This window comes from Manihot esculenta, chromosome 4, assembly GCF_001659605.2.
Source record: "Manihot esculenta cultivar AM560-2 chromosome 4, M.esculenta_v8, whole genome shotgun sequence".
NCBI lineage: Eukaryota > Viridiplantae > Streptophyta > Magnoliopsida > Malpighiales > Euphorbiaceae > Manihot > Manihot esculenta.
This window is the reverse complement of record NC_035164.2, coordinates 21236931-21251618: the sequence shown is the minus strand read 5'-3', so window position 1 is coordinate 21251618 and position 14688 is coordinate 21236931. Positions and strand designations below refer to the sequence as shown.

At 35.2% G+C, this 14688-nt stretch overlaps 1 protein-coding gene across 5 annotated transcripts; it reads left to right on the top strand.

Moving 5' to 3' along the window:
• The first annotated feature begins 3935 nt into the window (after positions 1–3935).
• On the top strand, positions 3936–14046 carry LOC110614148 (mitochondrial outer membrane import complex protein METAXIN). Of its 5 annotated transcripts, none has more exons than XM_021755636.2 (8): positions 3936–4219; positions 4392–4642; positions 6291–6625; positions 6872–6948; positions 7046–7106; positions 12509–12674; positions 13008–13239; positions 13843–14046. In XM_021755636.2, exons 2-7 carry the CDS (start codon positions 4483–4485, stop codon positions 13190–13192), a joined length of 984 nt encoding a protein of 327 aa, XP_021611328.1. In that variant the 5' UTR covers positions 3936–4219; positions 4392–4482; the 3' UTR covers positions 13193–13239; positions 13843–14046. The 5 variants fall into 5 exon arrangements, with proteins under 5 accessions (XP_021611328.1, XP_021611327.1, XP_021611325.1 ...); XM_021755635.2 differs by having other exon boundaries at positions 13838–14046; XM_021755633.2 differs by lacking the exon at positions 13843–14046 and having other exon boundaries at positions 13008–13560.
• The last annotated feature ends 642 nt before the right edge of the window (positions 14047–14688 follow it).

Sequence of the window (14688 nt, the reverse complement as noted above, 5' to 3'; positions counted from 1 at the left end):
TAGATTTTGGTGGTTCTTGGAGGCAGCATCTTCCTTTGGTGGAGTTTGCCTACAATAACAGCCATCATGCTAGCATAGGGATGGCTCCATATGAAGCTTTGTATGGAAGGAAGTGCAGGTCGCCTGTCTGTTGGGAAGAAGTTGGAGAAAGGGCCTTGGCAGGGCCTGAGTTAGTAGAGATCACCAGCAGAGTGGTGCCCATAATCAGAGAAAGGATCAAGACTGCTGTAAGCAGGCAAAAGAGCTATGCAGATGTCCGCAGAAGGCAAGTAGAGTTTCAGGAGGGGGATTTGGTATTGCTCAAAGTGTCTCCGATGAAAGGGGTGATTCGGTTTGGGAAGAAGGGTAAGTTAGCTCCACGGTACATTGGACCCTTTGAAATCTTGCAAAAGATTGGGAATGTATCGTACAAGTTGGACTTACCTGCTTCAATGGAAAGAATCCATTCGATTTTCCATGTTTCCATGTTACGGAAGTTCGTGTCGGATCCGGGCAAGGTTCTTAGTGAGCCTGACGTGGAGATCCTTGGAGATCTCACCTATGTTGAGCAGCCGGTGCGGATCCTAGACACCCAGATCAGAAAGGTAAGAAACAAGGAAATCTCGATGGTGAAAGTCCTTTCGAATCACCACAACATCGAAGAGTGTACCTGAGAGACACGGGAGTCCATGCTCCAGCAATATCCTCATCTCTTCTAAGGTGAGTGTTTTGTGTTTTGTATATATGTTTATGTTTTATGCTATGCATGTGTTGTTCGAGGAACATTCGGGGACGAATGTTCTTAAGGGGGGGAGAATATAATACCCGGCTAGACTCCGGTATCGAAATTCCTACCGTCCGGTGGAATCTCGGATGTCGAAAACCTCTAGGAGGGTAAAACCATGTTTTTATAAAATGTTTTCATGTATTTTATAGTTTTAAGTAAGAAAGAAATTGAGTTTTGAATGAAAAAGACCATGGAGGGAAATCCAGGTTCGGCCGCCGAACCTCATGTTCGACCACCGAACTTGCATGAGTTTTGGAAGCACTTTAGGCTTTCGAAGGTGGCCTGGCCAGCCCCTATAAGAAGCCCCATAGCCGAAAATGGGCGAGTTTCTTCCCCATTTCCGGCCAAAGGTGAGTCAATGTCCTCCCGTGGTTGATTTTACTGATTTTCCTCAAATCTTTCAAGTTTTAACAAGTGTTTACTTGGTTTTTGAAGTTTTTGGAACTAAGATCAAGTTGTGGAGCTTGGAGACCCAAGGAGCTAGATTTCTCCTACCTCCAAGTTAAGGATCGTTTCTTCTCTCGATCTTCAAGAGGTAAGCTTAGATCCTACCCTTCTTGTATGTTTTAAGCAAGTTTTATGATAGTTTAGGGGGTAGAAATGCATGTTGAGGTTGGTTGGTTGTTGATAGGGTTTATGTTGAGTTTGTGGTTAATGTATGTTATCTTGAGTTGTTTTGTGTGTTGTTGGGGTTTAGGATAGTTTGAGACCCCTATATGCTTATGTATGTGTGTATGCATGTTGTAGAATAGCTAAATGCATGTTTGGATGAGTTTAGGAGGCAATGTGCATAGATTGGCTGAGTTCTGCCACTTTAGGAGAACTCAGGTTCGGCAGCCGAAGGCACTTTCGGCCGTCGAACCTGCCTGTGGTAGCATGTTTCGGCTACCGAATCCTGCCCCCGAAAGTTAGACTTTTGGCTCTGGATGGGAGTTTCGGCCGCCGAACCTGCCGCCGAACATGCATGAGTTTCGGATCTGGAGGGAACTTTCGGCCGCCGAAGGTGCCGCCGAAGGTGCATGACTTTCGGATCTGGAGGAGGGTTCGGCCGCCGAAGGTGCCCTGTTCAACCTTCCTTTGCATGTTTTTTTTTATTGTTTTAAGGTGTTTAGGGGGTTTTTGGGGAGTAGTTTAGAGTCATGTTCATGTATGTTTGGTCCCTCATTTGAGTCCACCCGTGTAGGTTCGGACCCGAGGAACCGAGGACCCCAGCAGTGAGATAGCTGCTTCAGTGTCTTGTCAGAGCTAGCCTGAGGTGAGTAGAATGACTCTTTATGTTTCAAAGCAAATAATGAAAGTTTTAGCATGATTCACGCATCATGAATGCCATGAGATATACTAGGTTGTTTGTATTAGAATTCACGAATATGTTGCATTGCATAATATGATGTTGATGTGGATGGGTGCTGAATGATCCATTAGCCCTCGTATGATGATATGATATGATATGATATGGTATGGTATGTATGACCAGTGAGGCCCATTCTATGCCCCTGGTACTATGTAAGAGAAAGACTAGTGAGGCCCATGCTACGCCCCTAGCACATTGGTATGTTATGTTATGTTACGTAAGAGAAAGACCAGTGAGACCTATGCTACGCCCCTGGCACTATTGGAATGTGTAGAGGGCTATTGGTGACAAGTCCATCCTTGATGTGATTTGTCTGTGATGTGATGCATTCCATGATAGCATATGTTTTGAATGTTTTACCATTCTGCTCACTGGGCTCTAGTAGCTCACCCCATTCCCTTAATCCCCCAGGTTTGCAGGTACGGAATAGATAAGGAAGTCATCAAGAGTAAAGTTATGTTTTATGTAATAGTTAGCTGTGGACATGAGAAAGACATTGTAATGTAAGGTATAGTGATGTAATGTAATGTAAAGAATTGTATTGAGGGTAGAATTGTGCTTGGCCCTAGAGTATGTTAATCCCTTTTTTGGTACATGATCTCTTAATGAAATGATTTAATGATGTTTTATGTAAACCAAGCTTATGGTATGATATGTTGCCCTATTGGAGCATTTGATGAGGGCTCCAGTGTGGGGTGTTATGTTTATGAGTTTGTGCATGCACAGGTTAAGCTTGGTGAATGAAAGAGAAAGTTTAAAATTTTTATGTATATCTTTGATCATGTATGGGATTTAACAGGTATATAGAATGTATGTTAGGCTTGCTACGGGTCCCGGCGGCCTTATGCCGATCTGGATCCTAGCGCCGGTAGCGGTCCGATTTCTGGGTCGTTACATGTTGAGTCCCCTTTGCTGCAATATTTGTTCGAGCGAGTGGGCGGTGTTTTGTAGTTGGATAGCCATGTTCTGTAGTTCTTGGTCGGAAAGGGTGGTTCAGGGTATGTTCCCTGCCGAGATCGGTGAGGGATTGAACAATGCGGGTGGTTGATTAGATGGGTTGTAGGGCTAGAGAATAAAAACTAATGACCTTCATGGGTGGAGCTTAGGTCATTTAGAGTGTATGGTTTTCATTGTGGTTTGCCACGTGGATTTCAGCGGGTGTGATAAAGATGAGAACTCCGATGATGAAAAGATCTCATTTCGTTCCCACAGACGGCGCCAATTGATGATCTGAGCTCTAGAAGAAGATAAAGTTTTAGTATGAGTGAGCTTAGCTTGAATAGTTCACGCCTTCTTCTTTTATTCCTTTTTTCCTTATCCTCTAGTGACGCATAACTGCCACCTTGCTATAGTGCCACCTGTCGCTGTTATATAGAGCTGTACAAATGGACATACCTGCCTTTTCACCATCGTCAGGCGGCCATTTAATTTCTATTCAGCGCTCGTACTGATAGGGCTGTGGTATAACTGGGTCTGTTTCCCACTGACCCATCATGTTAGGGGGTTGGATTCTTCTTTGATGAGTTCGGACCCAGGTCTGCTCGGTCTGCTCCGATGTGATCTGGACTGTGCGATGATAGACCAGCTTGCACAATAGATTTTAATGAGTTTTGGGCTGAGCTTTCCTACAAGGTCTCGACTACGGTTTGAATACTAGAGATCCAACGGTCATAAGTAATTTTATCAAAATCCTTGATCCGATATAAGTACTATTCTCACACTGCACAATGAATATGAGATGGAAAGAACTAAATTTTAATTTAGTTCCATTTGTTAGGTTATTTCAAAATTGACATATAAGCGAATGAAGAAAAGGGTTTAATAGATTAAAAAATAGAAAAAAGAAAAGGGTTTAATATTCTTAAAAAAGGGTTTAAGCTTAAGACAAAACCTGCTCCCTTTTCTGCCAGTGGTACACATTCTCCTTATTCTCTCCCGGGCACTGTCGACGGCGTTGAACCGCCGGTTTATCAAGGCGATAGTTTTCAAGATGTTCTCTCTGCTCACCACTCTTTCTAATTGCTCACCCTTTTGTTCTCTGTGAACGTTGGTAATCATCATACCCCAGAACGGCGCCAAGAATCAACAACGACAGCTCCTAGGTTCGGCATCGTTCGCTCTCTTTGTATTTATTTATTCATTTAACTACTTGTGATGGATTTCAGTTTTTTTTTTTTATTATATTTTTTTTAATTTTTTTTTTAAAGTTTAACAAATTCTTAATTTGAAATGATCAAGAAAAAGGGTCTGAAATTTTTTTTAGTTCTGAAACAGCATAGCTATTGAAGCTTGGAAACCGAACTCTACTTTTTCGTGCTTTGTTTGGCAGAAGGAAAAATAAAAGAAAAATCAAGAGAGACAGAAAATGGAAGAATCTCAAGAAAGAGAAGAGTGGACTCTTGTTGCAAGAAAACCATATTTTGGACTCCCAACTGCTTGCCCAATTTGCTTGCCTGTCTACATGTATCTCAAGTTAGCTAGGTTTCCCTTTCGCATGGATTTCAATTCCACTTATCCAGATTCAGGTATTCTCCACGCTAGTCATTGCTAATATCCTTTTCATTTTTTCTTTCGGGTGCTTTTGAAAACAATACTTTTTAACCCTACTTCTTATGAGGTCTACAAAATCCCAGATGCTCTACTTTGTCATTGCTGTGAAAGTATTTGCATGATATGCTCTGCAATTCTCTTTGAGGTCCAACTTTTATTGAATCGAATTTTCAGCTGTTTTAGATTCTGAAAGTTGATATTGCATTGTTCAATTAGGAATGCACTTTTTTTGGGTATTGTAATGCATGTTTGGGAGAAATAATAACTCAAGTCATTGAACTTGCTTTTCTATAGCTAAAATAATCCTGAAGGAGGATCATAAACAATATGGAGGAACTTAATTGGTTAACATCTAAGATTAGGGTTTGCATTGAGTCATACAAAGCCTGGCTGCTATGGTATGTTCTGCATGCACATTCCTCTGCTGGTTTTGTTTCTAATTATCAACTTATAGTTCAATACTTAACTATTCAAAGGGGTTGAAAGATTATGTTTTCATAGTGGCTGATGATGGGACCAAAAAAGGGGAAGGGGAAATGAGAAACAGAATAAAAAGGATAGTGATATGTAAATTCTCAATAATCAAATAAAATTGTCTCGTAAAATATTCCCACTCACTTGTTTCACATGCAGAAATTAAATTTTTAGTTTTCTGAATCTATAAAATGAACTGTACTACAGATAAATGCTTATTGCGTCAATCATTGGATAAATATTTGTTTGGATTGATTCTTGTACTTGGGTAGCCATCTCTTGGTGTTATTTACCTTTTTTTTCCTGTGCTGGACTTTTTTTTTGTTTTAAAATACGTCTGTTCTGCAACATGATAGTTGAGTTAAAACCATTTCGTATGTGAAGATGACTAGGATAATTTCTAGATAGTCTAGAATCCTTTTTCTCCTTATCTAAGTGATGCATTTTTTAAAAATATATAATCTCAAACTTGAAATCCAATCATTTTTCTTATCGAGTGAAAAAATGTGATCTACTCTCTTGCCCTTTTTATTTCCTCTTTTATTACCATATTGATTCACTCTTTTTTTATGTCTTTTCGAGGCTGATTTCTTATACAGATATGGAGTTGCATGTATGATAATATCTGTTATTGGCATGCATACATTCTTGTTGAGTGCATGGCTTGAGAAGCTTAAATTTGTAGTGGTTCACCTTTGTCTTGGTTTCTCTTGCCATCCCTGCCTTCTTTTGTTATCGCTTTCATGAGCCACTTCTGTGTTATAAACATTGGTTATGTTGCCTTTGTTCCTTTTTGTAGTTTTGATCAGTTGGACTAGAGGTACATGGTGTATTTCATTGAGTATAAATATTTTGAATATATGCCGGCAGTATTTCTTCTATCATGATCTGGAAAGTTCATTATCTTATAATGAGATTTCAATTATCCATACACATTTTTTCTTCCTTGGCAAACTGTCTTTGCTTGTTTTGTCTTTGCATGTTTTCAATTGCAAAATAGCTGGATTTACTCACCTTGAGTCTACTGTATGTGTAAAGATTTGTGTTTTTTTGAACACCCATTTGCATACTTCATCTTGCATACGTGAATTTGTAAGTGTATAAATGTCAATGTAATCATCAGAGGACTTTTCAATCTTTCTGTGCTAGATCAAATTCCTTACATTGAATCTGGTGGTTATGTGGCTTATAATAATGAGAGTGGCGGGGTTATTCAACATTTGAAGGAAGATGATATTCTTAATCTGGATACTGAATTCTGCTCCATCCCAGAATGGATATCAATGGAAGCGATGATTAGCTCCTGGCTTGTAGATGCAATCACTTATGAGCTCTGGTTGGGTTCTGATGGAAGTTCTGCTTTCAAGATTTATTATTCTGACCTTCCTTGGTTAATAGGAAAGGTCTTATTTGCCAAGCAAGAATATACTGTTAAGCAGCGACTTGGGATAACAAAAGAAAATGCTGAACCAAGGGAAAAAGAGGTTGTTCTTTATCATAAATCTCCTTTTTGTTTTTGCAAGTTCTTAATATGTCCAAACACACATGTGCACATTCATATCTGTGCATATTTTATAATGTTTATTTCTTCAATAATGTTGAAAATCATGCACCTGGACTGGAAGATGATAGTACTTAAATCTTCTATAATTTGCTCGTCTTTCTTTTATTTTATTTTATTTTTTTCATGTTTGAAATTATACATGCTTATATGTATAGGTTATGTACAGATTTACAAGAGAGCAAAAATTGCATATGGAGCTTTGTCAACCAGATTAGGAGAACAGGAGTTTCTCTTTGAGGACAGGTGACTCTTGGCTTTTCTACTTATGTTGTCATTTAGATTTTAGGTTTAAAATTAACATGCTAATGCTACATCAAATTGCATGGTTACTTTCATGCAGGCCATCAAGTTTGGATGCATTATTCCTAGGGCATGTGATTTTCACCATTCAAGCATTACCTGTGAGTCTGTCACAAATTTCCTCATGTGATTGTTGTACAAGCTGAATGGGGGTACTGGATAAATTATGTGCTGATTTAGGTTAATTGATTATAGTCAATAAGACTAAAACTGTTGAGATGTCCAGTCAATGAAATTATCTTTTATCATTTTTCACCTTCTACAATGCTGAAAACATGATTAGCCAATTGGATACACATACTGCTAGCACAACACGTAAACTATGTGAATTTACAACATTATTAGTTGGTAATAAATTTTGATATTTATTTGAGTTATTATACGTGATGCTTTCGGAAGCTGTTGCTGGTTGGAGGATTGATATTTGTAACTTCTATAAACTAGCAGCCGAAGTTTGGCTAATGTACAACTGGCAGGATCTTTTATGACTTCACTTATTTTGCCATTATTTTTCAAGCCTATATAAGCTCCTATAACTTTCTGTTGCAAAAAGAAAAAGAAAAACAAGCCTCTACAAAATTCCACCAGTACTATTTTCTTCCATGATTGACAGTTCCAACATCATCTGTTGTCATGCTTTGTTTTGAATTACATTGTACCTTGTTTAGAAATAATGCCATAGACATTTGCCTCTATTGTTGTTGAATATACATGTCCATATCATATACATATACATAATACCTACGTGTATATTTATGGCCTATTTATCCCCAAAATCCATTTCTTTGCGTCTGGTGTCACTTTTAGCCTATTCTTTTATTTTTATCACTTTTAGCCTAATTTCAAAGGTTTGTATTTTTTATTGCAGTGTTCAAATTTGAGAATTGGGACTGCTGACATGGCAATAATATTAATACTTTTATATACCCATTGTTGATGTGACATAAAGTCTAATAATAAAAAATCTAAACATTCTTGATTTTCATCAGTTGTAGCATGTTTTTAAGGATTTGTTTTAATTAGAGCCAGGTAATTAATTTTATAATACATTAATCAAAATTAATATTTTATTACCTCATGAAAGAAAAAAGTAATATTTATGATGTGTTTATGGAATTTATTTGTTAAAATAGATAAAATATTTGTTTCTAAATATTAGAAATTTATATAAAAATGCCAACAATAACAATAAATAAAAAGTTATTTAATTACAGAAATAAGAAGAGAGGGAATTTTTTTATTATTACTAAGTAAAATGAGTATTAACTTTTTATTATGCGATATTTAAGCTTAATGCTTTTCTTAAAAAAAGCAACAATATTAATTTCAATTAATTAAAGTCAAAATTAGTACTTGGCTATAATTGAAACAGATCTTTAGAATCGGGCTATAAATGATAAATATCGGAAAGGTTTTGATTTTTGTTAGTATTAGATCTTATGCGACATCAGCAACTATCTATAAAATGTTAATATTTTCACCATGTCAGATCCATATAAACAGCCTCAACTCAGCTTTCGCAATTGGCTATAAAAAACACAAACCTTTGAAATTAGGCTAAAAGTGACCTGAAGCATGAACTATTGGGCCTTTGGGAGTTGGGACGACTAGGCCTATGTGTATGTATAGATGTATGTATACATATATTCAACTGAAGACAGAGAACACAGATAAAATATCCTTCTTTGTATTGGATTAGCATATTGATTATCATTCTGTATTTCTGTTGTTTTGGATATTTTACATTAAAGATCAGCATTTTCTTCTTTCCTTGCAGTAATTATGAATACACTAACTTGTATATATGAACAAGTAACATGGTATCCAAATGACAGAAGTTTTATGGCCATGATTCTGTATACAAGTAGGCAGTAGCAGTATGGAGACACATTACTGAAATTATAATATTTTAGGATGATGTACTAAAAGCACAAAGATGATACTGTATGAGTAGTTAGAACATACCCACAGCTTTATTTGCTGCAATCAAGACTGAGTTCAGAGGTGTCGCTTGATTAGTTAGGACATGCTCTTGTACACTATTCTCTGCTTGAAGAGGTGATTGAGATGGAGAAAAATAGGACTTTAGTTTTTGAAATGTAACATTCATGCAAAAACTTTCTTAGAAGTTGGAAGATAATACTCATAACCTTTTTGAGCTGTAGAGTAGCAAACATATGGACATTTAAAAGGTTAGATTCTAGCTTGCACATGGCTTTCCTATGGATGACACTTCAGCTGGAAGAATATAAGAACTAATACCTTGTATGATCCACAAATAACTTTTAAAGTTCAATGTTGTTAAAAGCATTCGATTAATGAGACATGCGGCCAAAAGCATCTCCGGGTAGACTTTTGGAATATTCTCGATGAACACAAAGGATCAAATAACTTATAGCAAATGCCTCTCTTTTTTCCCCTTTCCTTTAGAGGTTCTATTTTGAGCAACTTTATTCACACAACTAGATGCCAAATTCTATGGGAATTAAGATAGTCAAAAAAAGATATACTTGGTATCATTATCAGTTTTTTTTTGTGTCGGCATTAAATAAGGTACATATCTTTTTATTTTGCATAAATCACTTAGACCCACCTGCACATTAGAATGAATAATATTGGAAGGAAGAAAACTTATATTATTAGTAGAAGCATAAGAAGATTTTGATTTGGTCTAAATCTTGCTGCAAACTGAATTTCTCTCATAGGGCACATTGTGCAATACTTCCAATAGTCAAAATTATTCAATGTTCATTATCCCTCCACTAACTACATCACATGTGGTATTTTTGCTTTCTAAGTATTGGTGGAGAGGCAAAAAGAGAGTGGATTGTGTGGGTTTTTTGTGGTTAGCCTTGTATTCTTATGAATTGTTAAGTTACTTGCTTGGTCAGTCATGCTTTGTTGGCCAAATACATCTTTACATATATGTACTATTTAAATTAGTTCATTAAATACCTGAATTAAAATTTTAACCTATTAATCACCTAACCTTACATAAATTATTACAACTAGACACAAATTAACCATAGAATTGATTATTTGTTAAAAGAAATAAGAAATAGTTTGACTTATTACTAACTGTGCTCAAAATTTTATTGATTGGACTTTAAATTTTCTTAAAATGATAAAATTACTCTCATCTAACCTTGTCAATTTATAAAAATTCAGAATAATCAACAACATTTACAGTACAATCAGCAATGTATGTGATCAACTTTTACTTTTTTATGAAAAATTTTCAATAGTATGATTAATTTGTGTTCAATTATTATAATTTTTATAAGTTCAAGTGTTCAGTAGGTTATGATTTTAGTTCAGGTGTTCAATATGGGTTAATCCCAATTAGTATAATGGTGTAAGTAACTAAGTATATATTCAGTATGCTTTATTTATCATTTTACAAAAGTATATTTTTTCTCTGCTTCATATTGGGTTTGGTGGAAATCCTAATTAGATGCTAGAGACTAAATTTGGCTAGGCGGGAGTTGAGATATTGTGCAGGGACCATTTACATGTGTTGTTTGCAATAGCACATTTCTTTGGGGATGCAACATTAGACTATGCCAAATTCTAGTCCAAGTAATCAAACTGACATCTACATAAAATTTTAATCATCTTATTGTGGCCATTCGAAATTTGATGACCACAAAGTGATTTAATGTCAATTTTAGTGACCATTAATGAATTTAAGCCTAAATTTTGAAGGTTTCATGTTGGGGAAAGCATTTGAAATGTTCATTAAATAGTTTTGGAGTTTTTGGTTTTACAACTATAACTTGTCAAATAAATCTTAAAAATCAATTTTAATTGCCTGTAGTTGATATATTAAGATTATGCATTGTTCAACAACAACCCAAACAAAACATGAAAGCTTAGTAAATCTTTAACTGAGATTTTGCATGGAAATGCTTTAAAGCTTTGACTCTAGGCTTGTGAGCTACTTTTTAGCTATGGGAAGAACAATTAAATTGGATATATAAAATGAATGAGAGAAGCAAAAAAGTTGTGCAAATTGGACTTACTAATTGTAATGGCTAGTAGCCAGCAACTTTATGCAATGACCATCATGGTAAGCGTTTCTAAAACTCCCTTCATGCAATAGGGATAATGTTATTGGAAGGCCAAAAGTCTACTACTCTACTTACATATCGTAATGGTGATATTCAGAGTCCTACGCTTTCCGTACTTGTGCAATGTCAACTATATCTGCATTGATAACCGAGGATGGGACCTGCTACTTAGCCTGTGGGCTAGGTACATGAAAGTTAATGTTGCCTAAATTAGTATCTCCTTCACTGAAATAGGTCTTGTAGCAGTTTAGGTTTCAATGTGATCTTTTTCTTGATTCAAATCCTTTAGTAGGCTTAAATGCTTCAATGTTTCTGATCCACCTCAAGGCTATTCATCTCTTGATAATGGATACTGTTTAGATTTATGTTTGATGTTTACAGTTTAATAAACATAAATTTGTGAAGGAGTATTATATTGTAATTGTACCAGTAGATGAGAACATGGATGAGTGGGAGATGCTTGATTCAAGTTGCAATTGAGATCAAACAATAGAGAATTTTAGTATTCTTTCAGGAATACCCAACTGACGTGCTTTGTTGTTGCAAAATACATTACTAAAGGAATGTGCTCAATGTAATACTATTGTGCAGGAATATATGGGCACCCTTTCCATTCTAAGCCTATTAACACTTATAATACAAGTTGTCGGGGGTGGGGGGGAAGGGGGAGAGAGAGAGATAGCTGTAATATTTTAGTTATAAAAGATTTGTATTCTTGAATATCTTAATAAACTCCACAGTAATAAAACACACTTTTAAAGTATTATTCTAGTCTTATGTTTGCTGAAGAATTTTTTTCGCCAGCATCCCAAATCATTGGACTTCTACTAAATTGCAATGCGCTAAATATCAATTTTGTCTTGTTAAACTTTCTTTTGCGTTTCAACAAGATCACATTTGGCTAAATTCTAGAAGAAAAAAAGTTCTCCAATTTTGACATGGTCAAGTCCTAGGCACACCTTTAATTGTGCAGTTAGATTAATATATTTTTCTCAATTTTCAAATTTGGAATCCCACCCTATTTTATTGGAATCTGGCAATAGTGTCTGTTCTGAAATACAAACTAAGGTTGAGTGATATTTGTGTATGAATTAAACTGGTGGTGCCCACGTTAGATGATAAATCTAGTGTTCGTGACTGAATTCTACTCTTCAAAACAATTAACCTTTGATCTACAGGCAGTTCATTTGTTGATCTTATAATGGTTTTTTTGGTGTAATTTCATGCTTTTAAAATTGCATGAGATTAATTGTTATACTCTTCAAAACAATTAACCTTTGATCTAAAGGCAGTTCATTTGTTGACCTTATAGTGGTTTTTCGGTGTAATTTTATTCTTTTGAAATTGCATGAGATTAATTGTTATACTTGTTCAATTTATAATTTGATGCATTTCAAGCTCTCTTACCTTGTTAGCCTGATCCATTTCATCAGGAAGCATCAGTTCTTCGGAGTTCACTTTTAGAGCATGGTAATCTCATAAGATACGCTGAAAAACATAAAAATAATTTCTTGGATGCGGGTTCATCATCATCTTCTGTCCCGCGGTTCCCATCAGATTCGTCATCATCGACTCCAAGAAGAGGTCCTTCAAATTTTAGTAAGATGTTTTTCAACTTTTGGACTTGGATTTTGCATTTTTAATATTGTCCTTAAAATTATATAAGATATTTTTCAACTTCTGAACTTGTTTTTTGCAATTTTAGTGTTAGCCCTTAAATTCCAGTATGATAATTTTCAACTTCTGCACTTGCATTTTCTTTTTTCTTTTTAAAGTTTGTTGATAGTATTTGAGTAGTTGTCGGATTAATGAAAAGCAGTCTGGAGGTATCTTTTAAATCATTTATTAAAGATACTTCGAAATAAAATTGCATTTGGGTATTAATGGCTAGAAGTGAACTTGTCAAAATTAAGACATACTGTTTATCATTAGGTTCAAAGCCGAAGAGAAAACCCAAGCGGGAAAAGACTGAAGAGGAGAAAACTTTCAAAAGAAGGGCAAAATATTTCTTGGCAACACAGGTGATAGCTATTTTACTTTTTCTCTCTGTCATGGGTGGATATGACTTTTCGGAAGTGGATGTTGGTGATGACGATGAAGGCTATGGTTATGACTGAGAATAAATTAATTTGTTTGCTGAGATTTCTGCTGTGATGCCCTGATCGTAAGTACCAGCATCGTAAGAATTCTTTTTGTTTCATTCTTTTAATTTCGTTTCTTTTGACATTGTTATTTTCCAAAATAATTATCCATAGAAGCCACTGGATTTAGTTAGTTGTGCAATAGATCAATATTTAAAAGTGATTCTGAAGGGAAAATTTTTAACAGCAGATGGATGTTTCAAGTGCTTCTAAAGAGGAATTCTTAGTAGTTGGATTCTAATATCTAATTTTTGAAATCTTTGTTGTTTTTGTGGGATGAATTAATATTGCACGAGCACACAGTTCTATCATTTTTATCGCTAGTATGAAGATAATTTGTTATATTAGCCATCTCTCTCCACATATTTTATATATCTTGTCAAGTTTTAGCAGTCTTCTGGTTGAGCTATCTTTCTTATCACTCGATGTAATGAAAGCTGTAATATTGTTATTAAAATGCATGTTGCTTTATGAGAATTTTGATGTAATGATATGATAATTATATCGTATAATCAATTATATAGATGAGTCTTGTGTTTACTATTTAGAAAATATATGTAATCAGGTTACTTATTGCCTTTTTTTTTTTTTTTTATCCTTTACATTTGATGTGGCCGTCAGTTCAGCCGGATCCAACAGCTGCTTCATACCTCTTTGGTATGGTAAATCCATCAATCTGCTATTGTTCAGCTGATGGACCCTTTGAACAACTGCGTTGAGAAAAGCGGTAAACGTGATTGGCTGTTACTGTTTTAAACTAAAAAGACCACTTTACTCCTTTTTAACACACATAAATATAATTATTCAATAAATATAATTATTTTATTCAACTTATATTTTATTATTTAATTTTGTTTATTTTAATTCTGAGATAAATAAAAATTATTTATTTATTCAAATAATAAAATAAATTATTTTACATCATAAATTAATTACATTATTTATTTAGTAGTAAAATAAATTATATAAATATGCTCTTTTTAGTCAATTTATATGTCAACAGCTGTAGTTATATAAAATTTTACCAAATAATTTATTTAAATCCTTATCTGCTATTACTAACAGCTATTAACTAGTAAAGTTAAACTAAAAGCCTGCCGCCTCCTAGTCTGGATGGCCGGCAAGGCACCATGTAGATCCTGAGGTCTCAGGATGAATCCCCTCCCCCTATCCCCTTGCTTCCGGTTAAAAAAAAAAAAGAATCAGTTAAACTAAAAGGGCTTTAAGGCAACATTACTAGGATGGAAAGTAGTAGTTATCTTCGTCCAATCCCAAAATATTTCAGTCGATAAAAACAGGTCATTAACACGCATACAATTCGATCCTAGACGAGCGTTTGGACAAAAGGGTTAAGGCAATCAAGGTTGAGTCCAAACAATTGTATCCATACGAGAATGAGTTCTACGATAATGTCCTCTTTGAAGAATTTAAACGAGGCTCCCATATGCTTCACCATAAAAAACTAAGATTAG

Coding starts and splice junctions, on each gene's coding strand:
- LOC110614148 (XM_021755636.2), top strand. CDS start 4,483: ATGGAAGAATCTCAAGAAAGAGAAGAGTGGACTCTTGTTGCAAGAAAA. Junction 6,949..7,045: donor GAGTTTCTCTTTGAGGACAG/GTGACTCTTGGC, acceptor ACTTTCATGCAG/GCCATCAAGTTTGGATGCAT. Junction 12,675..13,007: donor AAGAGGTCCTTCAAATTTTA/GTAAGATGTTTT, acceptor GTTTATCATTAG/GTTCAAAGCCGAAGAGAAAA.